This window comes from Marmota monax, unplaced genomic scaffold, assembly GCF_021218885.2.
Source record: "Marmota monax isolate L192 unplaced genomic scaffold, Marmota_monax_Labrador192_F-V1.1 WCK01_AAM20220418_F8-fsc00066, whole genome shotgun sequence".
Lineage (NCBI taxonomy): Eukaryota > Metazoa > Chordata > Mammalia > Rodentia > Sciuridae > Marmota > Marmota monax.
Window position 1 is genome coordinate 7,415,636 of NW_026692805.1, and position 24,561 is coordinate 7,440,196.

Below are 24,561 nucleotides of genomic sequence, written 5' to 3' on the forward strand. Positions count from 1 at the left end.
TTGGGATTTTGATGGTTACTGTAACACTGGCAGCAATGCTTGGCTCACAAATAACCAAAAGATAGAGAATATTTTTCTCAATAGACAAGTGGTCAAAGATGTGAGTTTAAAACCAAAATTGTATTTTCAAATTTACCAACATGCAACTGGTACTATACACTAGAAAAATAAATACTATGCAGAGACCTAGAAGCCAAGGAGTTTTGAAAGAGGAAAGGGAGCAAAAAGGTAAAATGAAGAATCACTTTTTACTAAATAAGCAAACAAGTAAGAAGCTATTTAAAAGCAGCATGCAATTGGATTCCATGTTATTTGTTAGTCTACTGTGTGCATATCAACAGCAAACTTTTCCTCACCCTCAGTAAAACAGAGTAGGCATTTTCTGGAGATGTTATGTATATGAATTATCATTGGTAACCTCAGACATGATACTGAGAATGGAGCATCTTGACTTTTTGTATTCAAGCGCACATGGATCTAAGACAGGAGGTGGGCTGGTGGGAAAGGATGTGCAAAGTAACAGCATACAGAAGCACTGTTTATATCACATCTTCTACCTCAAAAATAATATGTCCAATTCTAGTTTTGCACTGATGGGAATATTCAATATTTTAAAGAGCTGTCTTTTAACAAAAAATTAAAAACAACTTAATTTTATTTGATTTTCACCTGAAAAATGATAAATTTGAGCAATCCAAGTATGAGGAAAAGAGCAATATCACAAAACCAAATATAATAAATGCCCCTGATTCTGTTCTGCTATGATAAAAAAATGCCCTGAAAATGCATCAAAATATTCATTTGCAAGCACACTTCTCTTTTAGCTAGACCTGAGGTTCTCACAAAAATGAGCCATGAAATCAACAAAGAAGCTTTAAGGAAATGTGGACACATTTCCTAAACTGGGTAATGGAATCTGTTCGTATGTGTGTGTGTGTGTGTGTGTGTGTGTGTGTGTTTGTTTGTTTCCCTATCTTAAAAATCCATAGGTAATTCTAATGCACATTCAAATACAGCCATCAAGCTATTTAGTAAGAAAGAAGGTTCTGAAACAGAAATAGTACTGGTTCCTGCTTTGTTTTCTTCACACACATCTCTGAAGCCCCACCTCCAAAATGTTAGAACTTCTAATAATGCTTTATACTTCATAAGTACTTTCTATTTTATTATTCATGAATTTATATGAAATAATTATCAATGACTTTTTTAAAATGTTCATCTCCTTGATCAAATAAGTCTACTCCAAGAATCTAGTCTAAGAAAATAGAGATGTCAACAGAAATTGATATATATATATATAAGGATATCCTCTGAAGGGCACTTCTAAAGGTTACTTGTAAGAGCAAACAAAATTGGCAAAAATATAAATGTCAAACAAAAGAAAACCCACCAAATAAAGTTAATAAACATCAACTATAAAAAGCTCAGTACATGATAGAATACTATTCAAGCTACCAATTTTTATGAGACATAGGAAAATTCTCTCAAAAAAAATAGGAAAATAAGCTGAAAGTCTAACCATATTGCTGGGTAATTCCTCATTGGCAGTTAAAGACTGCAAATATCTGTGTGGACTTACAGGGCTGTGTACCACAGAAGTGCTGAAGTTAGGACATCATAATGCCAACACCAGTCTTCTTCAAGATTTTGAATGACATATTTGCTTCTCTTTACCTTTCATTACTTGGTAAACAAAAAGTGCAAATTTTATTATTACCAGAAAGAAAATTCACTGGGGAACCTTAAATGTACTATAAGAAATGTTTATAAAAATGATTTTCTAGTCCAGAACACGTGTCTAACATGTGTGAGGCTACTGTGTTCAATCCCCAGCAGCACCAATTGTTTTTTCTAAATGTAGAGCCCACGTTTCTAATAGAAAGGAAAGAAAAGATGACAGAGATGTAATTAAGAAAGCATCTCTTCCAAGAGGGTGCAGGTATCAGGAGATATTGGAAAGACACCAAATACACCAAGCAACTGAAGCAAACAAAAATAATAAACCTGGGATAATAGAAGTATTCCAAGTTCTCTCACTGAGAAATTGGAAAAAGGAAAAAAAAAAAAAAGAAGCTAGTAATGCCAATGCAATATGTTTTCTTTCTTCCTCTTTCCTTAATCAGGTAAGAATCTCTCTTGGAAAGTTGTCAACACAGTTTTTATGCTAAATCAACTTAGGTTTATTTTTTTTTTAAAGGAAGAGGATATGTAATTTACAAAAGCAACATCTGTCATTATTTAGGGGAAAGAAACAATGGCTTGTGACAAATGATCAGTAAAAATAATACACAGTCTTTATCCTTGGAACTTCCCGGTGAGCTGGTTCTGCTAAGTGCCTCATTATGTCTTTTTTGATGGGACAAATCAAAGGCTCCTCCACACTCGATTTGGCCTCTTCAGTCACTGTGACACTGACTAAGGAAGACCAAAAAGGTGACAAAATGGTTCAAGTATTCACAGTGAATAAAATAATAAATCTTGGGCTGGGGCTCAGTGGTACAGCACTTACCTAGCATGTGTGAAGCACTGGGTTCAATTTTCAGCACCACATATAAATAAATTAATAAATAAAATAAAAGGTCTGTCTACAATTAAAAAAAAATACTAAACTTTGTTTCCAAAGATGAAATATTAAGCACACATAAAATTTCAAATGAAAATACAGCTTTCCAGCAAGATATTTTCCACAAATGAAAGGAAACAGCAATGAGCAATGGAAAAGGTAGTCCACCCCAAAATACTGGAAACAGGAATGAGCAAATATCCCAGAGAACGTTAAGGACAGCAAACTACCTGGACTCTATATCTTGCCCCCACATAAAAGCATGAGAAAGTTTATCAAATCCACAAGCCCATAGAACCCTTAGCCTCTCCAAGCTTGCAGCAGGCTTAGCATCATCCATCATCAAAGTGTGTTTATATCGCCTTTCAATTTTTTTAGTGAAGTAAAATATTGTCACTGTTTCAACTAGAAAGATTCTACTTCTTATTTTGTGGGGTGGAGTCACAGGAGGAGGTTAGACACAATAGTTGTTCAAACATATCAGAATGGAACATTCCTGCTCACGAATAAGAAATTTTATTAGATGGGTGCATTGTTCTGGAATTATCTGTTGTGCTTACACAATGTGGAAACCACATAACAATGTAGATAAGTTCTACATTGAACATTTGAGAATGTTCACTGATTTTAACCATTAAGGATCAACAAATCACAAGACTATAAACATTTAACTAATTTATGTGTATGAAAACCTAAACTACTACCAATTGACGAGAATTTATAACATCTTCAAATTACCCAGCGTAAGTAAGCTCTCGTGGACTCTAAGAAATAAATATACTTAATGCTTTGTGCCTAATCAGCAAGTATGCTTTCCTCCAACCTCCTTTCTGAATATTAAGAAGATAGAAAGTCTTTTTATAACTGAAAATAAGTGTTATGGTTTGGATACGAAGTGTTCCCTAAAGACGCCTGTGTTGAAGGCTTGGTCCCCAGTGCAACAGTGTTCAGAGGCAGGGCTCTTGGGAGGTGATTAGAAGATGAGGACTCTGACCTCATCAGTGGATTAATCCAGTAATAGAATAATAATTTGACAGCATTATTTGGAGGTAGTGGAAACTGCAGGAGGTAGAGCCTACTTGGAGAAAATAGATCATGGAGGACATTCCTTGGAAGAATATATCTTTTCGCTATGCCCATCCCCTTCTCCTCTTTCTCAATCTCCCTCTCTCCTTTCTTCCCTCCCTTTCTCCCTCTCTCTCACATACAGACACACAAAATTCACTGACATTAATACTGCTTGTTGCTGGGGTTTGTAGTCATCGATAATTTCATTTGGTTCATCTTGACTACTTCCCAGTGTTTTACAATGACAGACTCACATTACTTAAAGCACAACCAGTGAGGTGGATGTAGATAATTGAAAGTGAGCATCTAAACCCTTTTCTCACTTTCCTCTGCTCAGAAGCTGGAAGGCAAAGCTCTATCTTTAGACTTTCCTGCAAGTGAGGGTCTGGACACAAACTGCACTCTACCTCCTCAGATTCTGAAGCATGAGATTTAATGGCAGTCATAAAAACAAAGTTTCTTGGATAGCAGCTTTTCTAGGTCCAGTCTCCAGTTTTCCAAGTAAGGAAAGGCAATGTTAGCACACCTGGAGACAACATGCAGACCAGAGGAGGGCTGAAGCCCTGCCTCTTCATAGAGGCAAGTCAAAAGTGCATTAATCCAGTTTTCAAAGTTCTTCAGGCCCAGCCTGAGTCATTGTCTGTGATCTGTCCAGTGTTTTGTCAAAAAAAAAAAAAAAAAATTGTAAGTATTAATTCCATGCATGATCAAAATGTTTTATGTTAAAAATTGGTCTGCACTTGTACACTATTGGTGGTATTGTAAATTAGCACAACCACTACAAAAGTCAATATGGAGATTTCTCAAAGGACTAGGTATGGAACCACCATATGACATAGCTGTATCACTCATCAGTGTTTACACTAAAGAACATGTATATGTATGTATATAGCAGCACAATTCACAATAGTCAAACTATGCAACAAGCCTAGGGGTTCATCAACAGATGAATGGGTAAAGAAAATGTCTTACACACAATAAAGTTTTATTCAGCCATAAAGAAAAAAGAAATCGTGTCATTTACAGGAAAATGAATGTTAAGCAAAATGAGCCAGACTCAGAAGGTCAAGGGCTCTAAGTTTTCTCTCATATGTGGAAGCTAAAGAGGAAAAGGGAAAAGAAAGGTGTGGGCAGGGATCTCATGAAAATCAAAGGGAGATCAGTAGAGGAGAGGGACAAGACAGGGAGCACCTGGGGAGCAATACTGGCCAAATTATGCAGTCATATTGTGTGCATGTACAAATATGAAGCAACAAATTCCATTATTATGTTCAACTATCATGCATCAATTTAAAAAAAAATGTGGGAAGTGGAAAAAATTGGTCTGTTTGCTGTAACTGAAACTGCTCAGATATCAAAGATGTTGAATGAAAAAATAAATAAAACCATATTTACTATACTGTCATCAGAGCTGCATCCTTCAACTCATGGAAACAATATTGAAATTAATTTTTTAATACTGCAAACTTGACTTGTTTGTACATTTGTGAATCCCATGTAAATTGGATCTATTCTAAACAAAAATTAGTATTATGAAACCAATTCAGAAACTGGATTCCCCTTCTTTGGATAGTCAACTGCATGACACAGTCAGCTAAAATTTCAAGCTCATCTTAAAAAGAAAACAATTCAAAGTGGATCCTCAGAATCTATAAGAACAAAATATTTTGGGAGATTGACCTTAACAGTAAAATCCCTAACACAAAAAATCAGAAACTAAAGTACACATTATTTTTCCTAGAACATTCTTCTCAGTTTCAACTTATATATTCCAGGTGTTTTCTCTTTTCTTTTTTCTTTCTTTTTTTTTTACTTGAACTAATAGAAAAGAGTCTGTTGAAATACAAAAGAAAATTAAAGGAAATATTTAATAGGTATTTTTACACAGATGTAAAGGATAAATGAAGCAAATCTCAAACTATATCCATTTTGATATTAATGTGATTAATATGATTTCCATATTTCTCACTACTATGTTAAATTACCGACAACATTAAAAAATATTTATTAAATCACTCAACAGATGTTCATGGAGCATCCATTCAAGAGATTCAGCAGTGAAGACAATAAACCTCTTAAACCTCACTGGGTAAACAAAAAGGCCACAGACATGCTTCTGTAGGAATGAAAAATAAACTTTTAATAGTAGACCACAGGGCTGGGGTTGTTGCTCACTGGTAGAGCGCTTTCCTTACATGCGTGAGGCACTAGGTTCAATTTTCAGCACCACAAAAAAAATAAGTAACTAAAATAAAGATTTGTGTCCATCTACAACTAAAAAAATATTTTTTTAAAAAAAAGTAGACCGCATAGACTAAAGTATATTTATTTGGACTAAATAAATTAGGTCAAAGACTCAAATAAATTAGGTCAAGGAAGCAAATTACATTGACTGGACAGCTCACTTCCATCTAAAAGGGACATGGGGAAAAATGATCGATTCAGAATAAAGTACCATGAAGTCCACTTTCATCCTTAAAGTCCATAATGCTATAACTGTTTTAATGTACCTTATGAGCCAAGGTGAATATTTCCTTATATGTGTCTAAAATGTCCTTGTAAGGACAAACTTATAAAAAACAAATAAAGGAGCCACCTATGAAGAGAAATGGGGGTGACCAAAGGCAAAAAGAGGAAAAGGACTTTACATGGTACACATTTCATGCTGAAATTTTTCCTTTTTCTATTCTTTAATTTTTATTTATTTTATATTATTTGGTACTGGGGATTGAACTCAGGGACACTTAACCAATGAGCTATATCCCTAACACCCCATCCCATCCCACCTCACCCCACTGCCTTTTTTCCCCCTTTTCAGACAGGAACTTGCTAAGTTGTTGAGGCTGGCCTTGAACTTGCATTCCTCCTGCCTCCGTCTCCCCAGAAGCTGGGATTACAGGTATGCACCAAAGCATCCAGCCAAACTTCTCCTTTTTAACCATAAGAACACAATATCAAGGCAAAATACAGATACAAAGCTGGGGATGTAGCTCACTGGGAGAGCACGATCCTAAATAAAAAGTATATACTACACCTATCACTGAATTTTATCAGAAAATTCAAGCACGATACAAAATAGGTTGTCTGAACTTTGATGTGAAAGTCAATAATATAACCACAAATGGGCAGAGCAAGCAAGCCCTAGGAGCAAAAAGTCTACCCACAGGACACTTATCATGGAGACCAAGAAGACAAGAGATGCAAAGGTGACAGGAAAAAAGGAAGAGGTGGTTACCTTCCTGTCACAGGCTTTGGGACTACCAGCAGTGTTCTGCTTGAGGAAGCCAGCTGTTGTTGACCAGCGAGTAGGGTTTTTCCTTGAGGGCTCTTCAGAAGAAAAATTATTATCACTGACAGAAGTTGAGAGGCCAATTAAAGCTGGGTCACTGCTTCGTCGGACATGAAGAGGCATATCTAACAACACAAATAAAAAAAAGCATTATGATTAAAATGTGGATGCTGATGTCTAAAACTGTATGTTAGGATAAAGGTAATTAAATCTCAAAGATTGAAGAATAGAAGGTGGCTTCTTCAATAGCTCAGAATGCTAAATACAAATTCCACTGGTTCCTTTATTTTATTGATTTCTTTTATTTTTTTGGTACCAGGGATTAAACCACTGAGCCAAAACCCCAACCCTTTTTAGGAGTCTTGCTAAATTCTTAGGGTCTCACTAAGTTGCTCAGGCTGGCTTTGAACTTGCAGTCCTCCTGCCTCAGCCTCCTGAGTCACCACACCCGGCTCCCTTGTTCCTATAAAACAGCTTATGGTGAAGGAATTGTGATACGGAGGCGGCTCTGAGATCTGCCAGAACTTGTACCTGGGCTTCTCCATCACTATCTGTGTGGTTGGTAGGATACCCCGCTCTCCTCTGCTTCTCATCTCTCTTTACTGTACTGATAATGAAATACTATACTTTATCCTAAAGGTACTTCAAGGACTAAATGAGGTAACAGTGCCTGCATACCCAATAGAGAGGACCAACAATGATTATTGTTTTTATATATTTCTAAATAACATATTATATAAATTATTAAAAAAAAAAAACAAATCTAGGCAACTAAACAAATTGCATATAACCTACTTGTATCTCCTAAATAAAAATTACAAAATCTAGACAATATTTAGCTATTCTATTGAAGAATTTTGTTGAATAAAATGCTTTCTTTTTTTTTAATAGCATAGTATCAGACAGTATACAACACTGTAAACATACTTATTTACATAGTACTTTCAGGATTTTGTTTATCTTAAGGTAAACATGCAGGAAGTGTTTTCTACTGCTAACATACACAGTTACATGAAAGATAGTATGTGAGCAACTGTATTCACATACAAGAGTTCACTTGCAACTGCTATAACAAAATCAATAACAAATTCAGGCAAACATGTATTAGTAGCTCTGAGAAAATCTTGGCAGATAGGATCAGCGATAGAGCAGAGCAGGAACAGAACTACAAACAGGAGAGAGAAGAAGAAAGCGAATGAGTCTGATGCAGGTAGAATCAGAGCCAAAAGTCCTATTTGTCATCTGAGTGAAATCACTCAAAAACATAATAAACATAAGACACAAAATTCACATTAAATTATGTTTCATCTATATCCAAAAAATGAAATACAAGTCCAGTATTTATTTTTTAAAAATGAATTAACAAAATAGTTTTAACGACAAAGCAGTAAGCTCATCATTTACTCTATGAGAAAACATTTTGGAAACATTGATGTGGACACAAACAATGGTGTGGACAAAAAGATCCTTGAAGATCAGACTATATATATATATATATATATATATATATATATATATATATATATATATATATATATATTTGTAGGTTACATTTCAGCCACTGTAAATCCAACAATGTCCAAATTAGAAATGATCAGAAAAAAACAGAAGCTATTTAAGAAGCCACCTTCTATTCTTCAATCTTTGAGATTTAATTACCTTCATCCTAACATATAGTTTTAGACATTAGCATCACATTTTAAACATTTAACATTTGCTTCTACATCAAGAGGATTTGATAAAAATATAGACTAAGAAACATTACCAGAAGAAAAAAATGCATATCACTGAATTAAAAATTATTGGTGGTTATCTTAATGTACTAGGAGAAATACACACATGAAAATTATAGAGGAAAGTTTTGGGGTTTTAAGTATGTCTGACCTATGACAGCCACCACTGCTTATAATTTGCACCAAATTACATACATACACCAATAAGAACTATATAGTCACTCTCAAAAAAAAAATTCACAATCATATGATCTAAGAATCTGGGTGTGTTAATATTACAATACTCTTACAAGGAAAGTTCTCTGCTAGGAGGAAACAAAAATTATTCCCAGGATCACCAAATGAAATGTATAAGCTAAAAAGTAATCAAACAGGGCAGAGGACTAAAATATTCTGAATAATCACAATAGGGTCTTACTTAGCTATGCGCTCTGTTGTTTTCTAGTTATAGGGTTGTTATTCAGTTATTAAGCAACTCAGTACACTACTCTCCCTCCCCTTCCCCCTTCTTCTTTACTTCTGGTGTTTATGCCTAAAAGATGCACTATCAATTCACAAGAAAAGGCTTTTAAAAATGATAAAGAGAGAAATGCAAATCAAAACCACTCTAAGATTTCATCTCCCTCCAGTCAGAATGGCAGCCATTATGCATACAAACAACAATAAGTGTTGACAAGGATGTGGGGGGAAAAGGTACACTCATAAACTGCTGGTGGGACTGCAAATTAGTGCAGCCAATTTGGAAAGCAGTATGGAGATTCCTTGGAAAACTGGGAATGGAACCACAATTTGACCCAGCTGTCCCTCTCCTCGGACTATACCCAAAGGACTTAAAAACAGCATACTACAGGGACACAGCCACATCAATGTTTACAGCAGCACAATTCACAATAGCTAAATTCTAGAACCAACCTAGATGCTCTTCAGTAGATGATTCGATTAAAGAAAGTTGCATATAAACACAATGGAATATTATTCAGCAATAAAAGAGAATAAAATCATGGCATTTGCAGGTAAATCAATGGAGTTAGAGTTAGAGAAGATAATGCTAAGTGAAGTTCGCCAATCCCATAAAACCAAATGCTGAATGTTTTCTTTGATATAAGGAGATTGATTCATAGTGGGATAGGGAGCAGGAGCATGGGAGGAATAGACAAACACTAGATAGGGCAGAGGGGTGGGAGGGGAAGGGAAGGGGTGTGGGGTAATTAATGATGGTGGAATGTGATGACCATTACTATCCAAAGTACATGTATGAAGACACGAATTGGTGTGAATACACTATATATACAACCAGAGATATAAAAAATTGTGCTGTACATATGTAATAAGAATTATAATGCATTCTGCTGTCATATATAAATTATAAAATTTACATAAAAAATGATACAGAGAACACTGGTTGCAGTAGTGCATACCTGTTATCCCAGTGACTAGGAGGCTGAGGCAGGAGTATCACAAGTTCAAAGCCAGCCTCAGCAACTTAGAAAGTCCCTGCCTAAAAAAAAAAAAAAAAAAAAGAAAAGAAAAGAAAAAGAAAAAAAATTTTTAAAGGGACTGGGGATGTGGCTCAGTGGTTAAGCACCCCTGGGTTCAATCCCCAATATCAAAAAAGAATTTTTTTTAAAAAAGGTACAGACATAAGGACCACATAAAAATACATTCCAACCCCAAAATAAATTGAGGGGTTATACAATTTCATTGAACTTGGCCACAAAAAAACAGCTTATTCCACTTGTGTCCATAAATGTCTTTAGGAGAATACATTGCATACATGATTTCAATTAGATGAATAATGAGGACCATCTCATCCTCTAAGCAGGCATGAATTCTGTGTTAATCTGTTAATATGAAATAGGCAAAAATAATTCTTATGTCTTTCCCTTTATAAATTTGTAACTTTCAAAAAAATGTGGCTTGGGGAAAGAGGGGGTCTCAGAAAGGAGGGAAGTTATAACAGAGGCAGCAGACCCTATGGGCTATTTCTGCCAGGTGGATGATGGGGCACAGTGCCAGGGCAGCATTTACATAAACTGCAATGGGAAGGATGCCCCAGGAGATATTCAATTATGCAGTCCTTTCTTTGAGTGCTTCATGCATTAAACCATGTTTTCATTTCAGTGAAACTGTTAAAAAAATTAATAAGAATATAGTCTGGGTCTTTTCTTTGCACTGTCTTGTAACTGACACTCCTGTGCAATTTCAGGACCCACTCTTAGGTTTGTTTCCACTGTCAAATTCAGGAAGGTATCTTAGATTGATTGCCAAGCTGATGAGAAAAGGACAGGACTCAATGAAAGAAGTAAACAGTGTGTTCTTTCCAGAGGAATGCCAGGAAACATCATAATGATGCTGGCACCTGGGGCTGCAAGAACTGAGTCATAAGCAGCCTAAGCCACTACACACAAAAAGACCCCAATGTTATGTTAAGTGAAAGAAACTAGGAACAGAAAGAGAAATGGCACAGGATCTCACTGATAGGTGGAAGCTAAGTAAGCCAGTCTCACTGAGGCAGAAAACAGAATAATGGGTACCAGAGTCTGGGCCTGCAAATAGCCTTGGGGACATAGGGAGGCAGTGGCCCATGGCGGTAAGACACACTAGGGAAAGGCTGGTGAATGGGAAGAAAAGGAAGGGGGAAAGGGAGTAAAAAACATGGTGGAATGAGATGGACATCATTACCCTAAGTACATGTATGAAGGCATGAATGTTGTGAATATACTGTATATACAACCAGAGGAATGAAAAATTGGGCTCTATATGTGTAATATAAATTGTAATGCATTCTGCTGTCATATAACAAATTGCAAAAAAAAAATTTAAAAAAAGAATACTGTTACATAAAAGGAATAAGTTCTACTGTTTGATAATATAGTAAGGTAGTTACAATTTATAATAATTCATTATACATTCATAATAGCTAGAAGAAAGGATTTTGAACATTCTCAATACAAAGAACAACAACACCATATTAGAACCAATTACCTGGAGGGATTTCAACTTTTTAAAAAAATTTTATTTAAATGAGTTTTCTGCATTAGTCACAATGGAAAAAATATGTGATTAGCTTCACAGATAAGTAAGCTGGGGCTCAAAAAAAAAAAATGATCTCAGTGGCCCAGGGTCACAGAACAATTTTCCTAGCCAATATTCCAGGCTCCTGAGTCACTGTTCAGTCACAATACCAATCAAGAAATTATTTCTATTATTCTGCAATGTATTAGAAAACAAAATTTGTAACCACCTATGAAGTAAATGCAAGTCTAGATTTTACAGTTGGAAAAAATTTTGTAGTTTTCAAAGTATAATTTCATGCACTGATTCAACTCAGTACCATTTCATCTTGAGGAGTTGAAGAAATAGTACATTAACTACATAAATAGATTGTCAGATAATGTAAAATAATAAAGCATGCCCCAAAAATAACAGATCTAGATTAATGATTCTCAAACTTTTATCTCAGGACCTTTACGTACTATAAACATTGAAGACCTCAAAAAGGTTTTGACTATGTAAGTTACAGCTAGTGGTATTGATCATTTTGTAAATAAAAATGAGAAAAATTGAGTATTTATTTATTCACTCATTTTAAAGTAACAATTATAAACCCATTACATACTAACATAAACAACACGAGTTTATGAAAACTATTTTACAAAACAAAGGCATATTTAATGGGGAGTATGCCACTGTTCTGCATTTTGGTTAATAGAAGACATCTGGAATCTTGTATCTGCTTTCACATTCAATCTGCTGCAGTATGGTACATCAGTAAAAATATAATTCACAAATATGTAGAAGAGGGAATAGTAATTTTAATACCTTTATATAATCATAGATATTCTTTGATATGAAAATGACAAAGAATAGTTTCTTAGAGGTCAGCTGCAATATGTATATGACCTTTTTGACATTAAAATCTACTTACCTGTCTCACACACTAACTGGATCATTTACTCATGAAAAATTCTGCAACATTATACATTTGGAAAATATTACGCATTGAGTTATGCCAATCTTCTAAATGTTGATATATTTATTTATACCAGAGAATCACAAATGCTAATATCTCTATCCCAATCTCATCATAAGAGTGTTATGGGAAACTGTCACGCTCACAATGAAATACAGGTTTCCAAAATCTACTTTTCACTAGAAAGTTCTAATTTTATCTTTGGAAACAAAGAATGTTATTTGTTTCCCTTGTTCAACAGGCTCATGTCATTCATTTTCTAGAAATCTTCTGCCAGACCCTCTGTGCCTGAATAACCAGTTTTTCTGTCTTCCTTTCAAACAAGGCTCAGTACCAAAAAAAAAAAAAAAAAAGTATTTCATGAGAAAAAAGCTACTCAAAATGCAACACAAACCAGCACAATAAATTCTTCAGGACAACTCCTGATCTTGCACAAGCTGCAGAAGTACTGGATGCCTACTTCCCACTTCATAACATAAAAGGCTAAAAACCTGTGTACTCCAGGCTCATGTGGAAAACCATTTCTGTTTTTTCATCAAGAACACTGAATGGACATTTTTTCTTTGTTAAACTGTGAGTATGGGGGGGCGTGAATATTACATTTGCTACCACTGTCTTTATTGGTACCAAGTAGCCTGCAATTTACCACTCAGAGTCTGGGTAACACTGGTGCAGATATGAACCCAATCAATAACACAGAGAGGTTCTCTCCCCTCCCTCCCCCGCAACCCCCACCCCACCCCACCCGCGCTAAGGATTGAATCAAAGGCTTTGTGCATGTTAGGCAAGTGCTCTAACACTGAGTTATACTATACTCCTGGACGCCAGAACATGTTTTAATGATACTCGAAAAAACAGTTTTGCCCTCAAAGCCTCACTGAAGTGATTTCCATGATCTCTAATGGCCCACAGGACACACTAAGAACTGTTGTCCTAAACTTGTGATCCAGGCACATCATCAGTTCACCTCTCCAGGCCTTAATCCTAATTTATAAAATCAAGAGGCTGCACTGACAGGTTTAGTAGATGCCTTTAATGTTAAAAATGTGCATTTCCATGTATGTTTATACACTCCTCACCAGGACCATCCACCAAGCATCATCTTAACAGAACTAACAATTTGTGAACAATATATTTGAAAAAAAAATTAAAAAGCATTTTGAAGCAGTACCAGCAGCCATTATCAAATATCCCTAAAGGTTAAAATATCATTAGCAATGGAGGAGAATAAAAATACACAAGGAGGGGGTATGGGGGTAGAGAAGATGGTGGAATGAGATGGACATCATTAGTACATGTATGAAGACATGAATTGTTTGAATCTACTTTGTGTACAATCAGAGACTTAAAAAATTGTGCTCTATGTGTATATGAATTGAATTGCATCCTTCTGTCATATATAACTAATTAGAATAAGTAAATAATTTTTAAAAAAGTATTTTTGAATGACAGTTTTAAAGGGGGAGCAAGTTATGATTTTTGAAACTTGCATGTACAATCAGATGTAGAAGAAGCCAATATAAAATGTCCATCTCTGCATCTAACATGGGCCTTTTTAACGTCCAGAGCAGAATAAAAGCCAATTCACACAGCATGTGGGTTAGTCATGGAGGATATCTGAGAAGTTTTAATTACTGTTTAATACTTAATATGACCCTAAATAATTATCATGAGTAGATGCATAAGACCATGAATGATTCATTTAAGTAGAACTATATATCAGAGATAATTATAGGGGATATCTGGTCTACAGTTCAGATTACAATGAAGCTGTATTTTACCTATGATGGATGAAAATCAACACTCAGCCTTTAATTTTTTTTAAGTGGTTCTGTTCATTTTACTAAACTTGAAGCATAAAATGCCTTTTATTACAAAAAAAAAATACATAAGATTTGTAGGAAGGGCACAGAAGCAGCCACAAACAGCATGTGGTCTTTAGACAATCTGAATCTGATTTTAAGGAAAGAGCTGACTATGAACATCTTATCAACAAATTAAATTTAAAAACACAACTGTCTGATTCATCTGAAAGGGTTTCCACCTCTCACCATTCTGAAAAAATACAATATTGCATAAAGAATGAAATTTTGCTGTGGCCTCAGAGGAATAAAATACAAATACAACATTCTCCCCTGTGATTTGCTAGATGGTTCTGGGCCCTGTGGACTGTTTCAACATTACTAATAATCTGATGTCATTTGTGTCCGTTACAGTAATTAGAAATAATAGGAGCTTCTCACTTAAGGCAATTTGGTCATTATTATTGAAATTCTTCAACCACAATTTTAGGGAAATTGATGCATTTAAAAATATGATAATAAAACTTTCTAACCTTGCAATCTTCTGATTTATTTAATATATAGATGTTCAAAGTATATCTTCTGAAATATTAAAAAGAAAATTCAAAGATGAAGATCTTCAATAATTAAGCTGCTGGATGAAGCTCAGAGGGACCGGTGCGATGTCACTGGGCCTGGGACAACAGTGGATGCTGTTTGATGTCTACACAGCTTTGAAGAGTGGATAAAACAGCAATAAACCCTCATCACAAGATTTGAAATTCTCTGTGGCACTAATGCACTGTAAATATTGATTTGTCTTTCTAGATAACATGCTTTTTAAATAAGTGGAAGAAAGGGTAAATCTAATAATGAATTAGAGCAAATACTAAAAAGCAGACATATACATTTTTATCTGTTAAATATCCTACCCCTACTGACCATTGTCTGGCCCAATGCTTCTCTTCTTTCATACTTCAGGTGATTTTTAAATTACTTAAGCACTCAAGGCAATGAACAAACCTTTTCCAAGAAGACAGGCATAAGCCGTCAAGGTGTTTAATCAAATCTAAAAATAATATGCAGTTACACGTGTTCGATTAGAACTTATGGTGCAAACAGCATAATTACTCTTCATGCAAATTTAAGACTGTCTACCCCATCTTCAGGGCAATTATACATTTCCTGAAGACACATCTCACCATGGGAAGAACCAAGTTATTAAAACACGTCATGGGGATTAAAACCTGTCATCAGGATTATAAAACTGGCCTTCCAATATATGTTGTCCCTTAAAAGTATTTGACTTGAGTACATTCCTTGGAAGCAATCTGTGGCAGTCTTGGTAGGAAATAATCTTTGAAAAGCAATGAATGAGGGCTGGAAATGAAGCTCAATGGTAAAAAGCTTGCTCAGCATGTATGAGACCCTAAGTTCCATCCAGCATTTGGGGGTGGGGGGAGGATAAAAGTAAGGAAAAAAGAAAAAAGCAACAATGGAGAATATAAAAATGAGTTTTATCACCCTATTATTGATTTTTCTTATGAGCAAGCAATAAATACAGAACACTATGGTTAGAAGGTGCCTTGGAGATAAATTGATAAGTCACCTTTACAGATGAGTACACCAAGGCCTAGATAAATAGCTTAGGGGCTGGGTCAAAGGTGACTCTGTTTCAGGGTGTCCTAGTTGCATCTGGCACCCTTGTTAATTGATTCCTTGTCCAGTACAATTTGGATTAGATCACAGTGCTTTCCAGGAAGAACAGATGTTACCAATTGACAAGATGCCACCCCTCCACTTGAGAGAACAGGTGGTGGCTCATGAAGTTTAAAGCACATTTTTATACATAAGAGGATAGTTTCAGTGGTTCCACTAACCCTGGACACATATAAGGAGGTGAAAGTAAGTGAAGAAGAAAAAATAGAAACAAGTTTTCTAATGTCATATTGATGCTTGGGGGCAGGGGGATGGATTTTTCTGAGACATACTAAACTTGTAGCATTAAGATTCTAATTTTGAAAATAACAATATAACCACCTTCACATTGTTAAAAAGTGGGGTGTAGTGGCACACACCTGTAATCTCAGCTACAAATAATTTATTTGATTACAAATAAAAGTGGGGAAACCTAAATAAGATCAGTGGCTTCTATCAATATTAATATTGGGGCTGTGATTAAATACTACCATTTCTCAAAATCCTAACATTAAATGAAACGTAAAAAAAAATTCTCTGTGTAATTTCTTACAACAGCTTATAAACATGTGATATTTATTTTAAATTTAAAAAAAAATCCAAAGAGTTAAAGATAAAAATCCCAAGTGAGAACTTCATCGTGAAGACCTGCAGCAGTCTAAACTTCAAGTTGCTTTCTAACACTGTTTTCTGTACTATTTTTCTCATAGACCAATGCTCAGCCCCTACACATAGTGGTGCCTGGCAGCCTTCCCACACTGACAGCTCCCTCACCAGGTTTCAGCATGGGAGGACCCAGACTTCCGGAAACAGAACACTCATGTTGTCAAGAACCTAAGTATCCTTCACAGCCACTTTAGTGAACAGTGTGACCTGTGCCCTACAGATGAGATCTAGTGTTATCATGCCAGCAGCCACAAGCTGGCCAACTCAGAAAGGAATGAGTGAAGAAAGTTTAAAGGAAGGATTGTTTATAAATAAATGGCAGGACTAAGGACAGACATCAGGGATAAATCCCCTCCATTCACAGAAGGCAAGGGGAGCTGTGGCTTTCCCAGAGGTTCACAACTGCCCACAAACCACAGCCAGGGGTGGAGCCCAGCAATGAGAACTGCCTTTCTCCCTCCACTCTCCCTCAGTGCCCTCTGCTGGTGCATTCCCTGGCCTGATGCAGGCAGTACAAGGGCAGCCTCTGGGGTACATGGGTCAGAGAAGAGTGGTTTTGGAAGAATCAAAAATAAACCATCCAACTCAAAGATGCTAGTGCAATTCTTTTACATCTTTCTCGCACTGCACTTTGTTTCTACTTTTAATAGTATCAGTCAGTCATTCCACTGGAAGGCTAGAAATTATGCATTATAATGGCCCAGTTTCCCCCACCTCAACACACACACACACCTTGACAAAGCAGGAACATTTTTTCAAGTGACTAAAACACATCAATCAGTAACAAGAAACTTCACCATTGTTAAAGAATGGGGTGTAGTGGCACACACCTGTAATCTCAGCTACTCAGGAGGCTGAGCAAGAAGAATCACATCCCTGTCTTTAAAAAAAAGAAAAAATAATAATAAAGTGTAGAAAACAGTGGGTAAGGTGCAAGGAACAGGCATCTGGAATGAAAAGTCTTTTATTTCTCTTCCTGCTTCCTGGGTAAATGTGTATATGCAAATATCCAATTGCTTAAAAAAATGTATACACTAATGAGTCATGTACATAAGAACCTAGTGTCCCCAAATCTTTTGCAAAGTTAGCCACAGCTCAGAAGAAACAGTTATATCAGAATCCTGAGCACCTGCCCGGTTCATCAGGGAACACTGGCAGCCACAAAGAAAGCAAGGGTTCACAAAGATGAGCTTCTCTTTTTTATCTAGTTTTCCTATTCTTTTTTTGTTTTGCTGTGGTAGGCATAATGTCTGCTTACTTCAACTGAAAAATGTTTGTTAAACATTTAGTAAACAGTAGTATTCTAGACTTTTTTAAAACAATAATGAATATGAGACTAAGTGTTTGAAAGCCATTCACCATTTAAAATTAAAAAAAAAAATCCAAGCAAATACTATTCTAACCATTCAAAAGGAAACAAAAATTCATCACAGAATATAACCTGCCTATGACTAGGTCTACACAGATGAAAAAAATAAAGAAATAAAAAAGTAACAGAAAAATTAAAAAGGTAAGAAGACTTAAAAAAAAAAAAAAAGACGCCCAGATGCAACTAACCTCAAAAAATTTGTATAGCTGGTGACAGTTTCTTTAAGAGAGTACTATGGAAATATTGTTCTAGCTTGTTTTTGTACTTTCAGAAAAATACCTTAATGATCAATGAGGGACTAGAAGTTGAGAACATGAACAGTAAGCTTGAAAGAAACAGGAGAGAGAGAAAAAGAAATGGAGAACAAGTGGACAACAGCATCTGAGCAGACAAAACTAGCTAAGCTGTTTTCCTGGGGGAAAAAAAATGAATGAAACATTTGAGAAAGAACAGAAAAAGGTGGGAAGTGTTTATGTTATTATTGATCATGCTGTTTTTCCTCATGGATGTGTTCTGAGTGGTAGATGTGCTATCTATCTCTCCATAGGGCCAAGAGCATCAGGTACAGTATTAAGATCCACAAGGGTAGACTGTATGTCTTCCTTACTGTTTTATCCTCTGGACCCAGAGTACATGGGGGAGTACATTCAGGTTATACACAGTAGTTGTGTTCTATAAAAGTCACTGGAAATTATGAATTAGTAATCATTGAGCCATTGATTCTAGGAGGAAGTATGACAGGATTAGGTAGGGTCTCAGGTCACAACATTGTTGTCAACCAATGGATACACAGGCTTGTTATATGGATGTTTCCGCTTAAAGGTAGCTTATTTAATATGTATTATTAATTTATTACAGTTATCATAGACAACAAGAATACAATCTTGACTTAATGAACCTTACCTAACACATACGTTTTTCCCTGTCAGTCATATTGCATATGAATTGCAATTAGAAACACTAAACCCCATTTTGGTGTTATGTTGGGGGTCACTTTAACAACAGATTCAACATCAAAGAATTACTCCACCACTTCTACCAGCTCCCTCTCCAGATACCCCTCCTTGGCTGCTACTGCCGCTGCTTTTTTCCTTCCTTCGTAGGCTATTAAAGAAAGGAGTTGGCAGCATTATCTGTCTTGTATTCTTTAAACCATTATTATCCAGCTTCCTCCCTAGTACTCAACTAAGAAGTTTTTGTGGTTGTTTTTTGGTTTGGGGACTTTTTAAAGTTTTTTTTTTTTTTTTTTAGTTTTTTGAGTCCATCCCATTTATTGATTCTTGATTTTAATTCTTACACCGAAAGGAGTCTTATTAAGGAAGTTGGGGCCTAATCCCACATGACGGAGATTAGGGCCTACTTTTTCTTCTATTAGACGCAGGGTCTCTGATTTTATTCGTAAGTCCTTTATGCATTTTGAGTTGAGTTTTGTGCACGGTGAGAGACAGGGGTTTAATTTCATTTTGTTGTATATGGATTTCCAGTTTTCCCAGCACCATTTGTTGAAGAGGCTATCTTTTCTCAAATGCATGTTTTTGGCACCTTTGTCTAATATAAGATCATTGTTTGCTTGTTTGTTTTTAACAAGAGTACTACAAACCTACCCATCTTTATCAACCCATGTTTTGGGGCACCATGTCCCCACATTTCTTAGAAGATACAATACAGACCTCATCTCTGTGCTCATGGTGTTTTCAGTGCCCTGGAGCAAGCAGACAGATGACCCAGCCCTTCACAATGTGAGGATGGTGCTCTAGAAGTACAAAGCACTCAAGAACACCCAAGAGCAGCACCTTCTTAAATCATTAGCAAAGACTTCAAGACAGAGGTGACAGCTACAAATTACCTATTATCCTTCACACTCTCCATTGTGTCCCCTATGTGAGCTTCTGATTACTTCCACATGAGCTCTTCCTCCCAGGCTGCCTATTCCTATCATGGCAATTGCCACATACATCAAAGAATTTAGCATGCAACTCCTAGAGAACGTTGTGCTTCCCACTGTCCTTAACTGTGCCCTTAACCAGCACACGCTGCACCAGGGAAAAAGTGAGTCAAGAAAATGAAATGTTCGAGTTTGTATAATTTTGGTTTTGTTATGAGTGTTGATGGTAGTTTTTTTTTTTTTTTTTTTTGATGGTAGTTTCTAGGCCAGTAAGATTGCGGAAAAGGATGAAACATGCAGTTAGAAGAAAGTGGAAGGGTAATGGCAAGATAAAACTAAGAGAATTAAGGGACACACAGTATGGTTAGAGTGTGGAGTTAAAATGTGATGGGAGAATGATTTAAAAAAAAAATGGAAATAGCCCTGAGTAATGCAACTCAGGGTCCTGTGAATTTAAGATTCTCAAATTCTAATGTGTTTATGAACCACCAAATGATCAGTTTCAAGTGTTTCAGTTGGTCTTGGGCAAAGAAGACTGAAATTCAGAGCTTCAACATCCCAGTAACATCAAGGGTGGTCTGAGCAGGGCTCATCGTGTTGAAAAATGTTTCTTGCTGAAATAAAGGAGTGGGACTTCATACTGCAGGTCACGAGCTCTGATCATTTTTCAGCTTGATTGACTCCATCCCTCCAGCCTTGGATCACTCCAACTCATCCTCAAGGAAGTACACACAGTACCTTTATAAACCACAGACTGAAGATGTTCTAACGAAGAATTCTTGGTCTGGTTGGGTCACAGTACCATCAGATTCAGCCCTGAAGAACACCTTACCCAATATGCTCAGATCCAAATGGAATGCTTTAAAGCAACCAGGAGACAAAGGACTCCCAGGCTTCTGTACACACTGGCCATGTCACCCTGCTTCATCTCTCTAAGGACAGCCTGGTGGTCCCCATCCTAAGTCCAAAAGGTTCCAGAAACAGAAGTGAAGTCATGTGTGTGCTAATTTCACTGGTTGGAACTGGTACTTTCTTGTCTGTCTCCCTTATTAAAATCTATCTCCAGCCCAGAAAATGGCAGTTTGAAATGTTTGTCAAAGTGTTGTTGTATAAATAGAGAAGAATGTGACTTTAATCTATCTCCATCCTTTCCACATTGATTATCTCACTAATACTATAAGAGCAATCACTTTAGCAAAGAAGAAACAATTACAAATATTGGATGGCTCAGGGGACCCAAAGAGAGGAAGGAAGGAAGGAAGGAGGAGGGAGGGAAGATCTTCTGAGAAAGGACAAAGAATTGCTGCCTCAAATGCTGCTGAACTCTCTAGCCAGAAATCCCAACAAAGTTTTCTTTCTTTTTTCTTTAACCATTTCCTTTGCACTATCGTCTTTCATGAAATAATGACCCCCCTATGAGAATATTTGAGTAAAAGTCACTCTAAACTAATTTTCTATGTACGATTTTATATATATAAATACATCTGTACAAATCCCTCCAATCACTTCCACTTTACCAGTTCAGTTCAACAATCACATAATTAAATTTTTAAATTATCAATTTCATCTGACAAGCCATTTGTCTTTCAAAAACTGATATTAACTATTGATTTCACTGAAGATATTCTCTAAATGCTCAATGACCACTCCTTTGACATTTGCCTTCTATTATTTTATTAAGGATTCAAGTACTTCACTAACTGCCAAGTTAACTTTCAATAAGCATTATTTTCCCATTCCTTTATTATTACAACCTTTATTTCATACTACTATATAAGTATAATATTCTTCCCTTCCCTAAATAGCAATTCACTTATTTCATTAGCTGGTTTTCTTTTATTTAACAATGCTCATTCTAAACTCCACTACTTGATTTTGTAATTATTCCAGGAGAATGTTGCTTAGCATCAACTTCTTCACAATGGCAAATCTTTTTTTAACTCATAGGTGGTAAATTTCCATTAGAATCTCTACACTTTCTTTTGACTTTATTTTTTTCCAGTGCTTGCACATGCTAGCAAGTGCTCTACCACTGAGCCATACCCAAGCCCAAGTCTCTATACTTTGTTTTGGTCATGCATTGACTTCTCTTTCTCGAACATGAATCTTCATATACTACTAACTTCATGAGAAAGCATGAAGTCATCTGTTCAAGACAATTATCTACTGAGTATCGAGTATGTGCTAGGCACTCTTCTGTTGCTAGCATTCAAGAATCCCTCAAGGATTTTAGATTCCGATGAGGAGAGAAAGACAAAGGATAAACAAATAAGCACAGACTGTCAGAAGCAATGAGTGCTATAAAGAAAAGTGAAATAGATTAAAGAATCAGGGGCTGCTGGAAGTTGAAGAAATTCGCTATTTTATATATTTATTTCATCACAGAAGCACTTTAAAAGCATTCAAATGGCTCATTATCCATTTTTCTGTCTTGAGTGTTCTGGTTACAGATTAATTCCTTACCATTGGGCCACGTACATACTGGCTATTAATAATACCATTTGGCACCAACTGGTTGCTCCAAGGCAGCAATAAGATATCATGCTTCTGAAACATATGGCTAGATGTCTGTTTATGTTACCTTTAAAGTGCAGAGATATTTCATAGCTAATTTAATCCATTCATTCTCCTTAAGGGAAGAGTAATGGGCAAGTAAAAATATTCGGTCATTTATAATAAACCAATTAAGTCTGTAATCACTAACATTTATTGAGCATTTACTATGGTCATATATGTGCTAGGAACTTTAATGCACTGATAAATCCTCAGGAGAAGGCTACAAAGTAGGTCATATTACTACTCCCATTTTATAGGTAGGGAAACAGTGTTATAGGAATAAGACAGTCTGGCTAAAGTTAACCTATTAGTAGCTGGTAAAGACAAAAATCTAAGCCTCAGTAGGTGGGCCATAGAGAAGGAATCCTGGAATTCCAAGAACTTATAGAGAGAACTCTAACTGGTTCACACCTTTCTCACCAGTATCTGCCTTCATGGTCAGTGTACACCCCGCAGTGCCATAAATGCACATGAGCTGAACTCACTTTGAAATTCAGAGGAGGAAGGAAATTAACGCCCCTGAGCCAATGACTTACCTGTGCTTGAACCTCTGTGATCATTCCTCATGGTTAAAGAAACCCAAGGAAAAAATTAAGAATCAGACAACTTCCCTCTAGATAAGACTGACACACAAACGAGGTTTCTACTTTCATCATAATTTATCACATTATTAAGGGACTTTTATAAGGGAGAGGGGAGTGACACATTGAAGCAAGGAGACCTCATTGTTTGTATGTGTAAAACTAAAAGCTTCATACTTCATCACTATGGCAAGAACATTGACTTGGATTAGCAGAAATGTGATAGATACCCATAATCTATACTTTGACTACAATCCTGTAGAGTAGGCTTGTTCTCACCCAAAGAATCTTTTCGGTCAAATGATTAGCCAGTTCCAGGTAAGAATGCCATTATACACTAAGCACTCAGGAAAGGTTCTCTCTGACCTACACACCTCCTCAGGTCAGCATTACAGATCTCCCCTTCTCAGCTACATGCTTGTTGTGTTCACTCTTTGATCAACATCAATGGTTCTAAATATTCACTAGTCATTAAAGTGATCTGGAAATATTTCATAAAAGACTAACCCTAAGGCTCTCACCAAGAAATACTAAAGATCTGGCCTCAGCTGAGGCCCAGGTATTATTTTTACAAGCTCCCTGGGTGATTCCAATATGCAGCCAAGACTAGGAATCATGCTCTGGAGAAGAGTACTGCAAGTCACTTCACAGGGGATCTTGACAAGAACACAGATTCTGATTCAGTAGGTCCAGGGTGGAGCCTCAGATTCTGCATTTCTAACCAGCTACCAAGGGCTACCCTGGAGTAGCAAGACCCTAAGCAGTGCTGTCCCATACAGTAGCCACTATCCATGCTGGATATTAAAATTCAGGCTCTAGCTGGGTGCAGTGGCACAAGCCTGTAATCCATGTGACTCATGAGGCTGAAGCCAGAGTATCACAAGTTCAAAGACAGTCTCAGCAACTTAGCCCAAACCTAAGCAACTTAACCAGAACCTGCCCCAAAATAAAAAATAAAATAGGTGGGGAGGAGTCAGTGGTAAAGCACCGCTGGGTTCAATCCCCAGCACCTCCCCACCAAATTCAGGTTCTCACTCTCCTTCACCACATTTTAAGTCTTAACAGATACTTAGGTTTAGTAGTTAGTGTACTACACAAATACACATATTTCTGAAATGTTTTAAGTATTAAATAATTCTGTAGAACACTGAACTCTGCTACATTGTAGTGAGATTAAACAACCATAATTTTTTACTCTCGATTTCATTCACTTTTACTCAGAAAGGAAAAGATCTAAGGCACTTTTATTACCTAAAACTTCAACTTGAAAAAAAGTTTTCTAAAGGGAATAGTGTCTCTACTTATCAAATATAGGCTAAAACATCCTGCATTTCCTAACATCTCACTTAGTATTTTGTGAAATACTTTATGTTTATATTTATATGTTTGGGAAATCATA

The 24,561-nt window shown here is 36.2% G+C and overlaps 1 protein-coding gene across 24 annotated transcripts in view; it reads right to left on the reverse strand.

The window, feature by feature from the left end:
• Positions 1-24,561, reverse strand: part of Pard3 (par-3 family cell polarity regulator) — a 667,456-nt gene that overhangs the window by 347,639 nt on the left and 295,256 nt on the right. For all 24 annotated transcript variants that reach the window (XM_058580585.1, XM_046448315.2, XM_046448314.2 and 21 more), the window contains one exon: positions 6,867-7,045. In XM_058580585.1, coding sequence (XP_058436568.1) covers positions 6,867-7,045 — 179 coding nt within the window. The remainder of the gene's footprint in view (positions 1-6,866; positions 7,046-24,561) is intronic.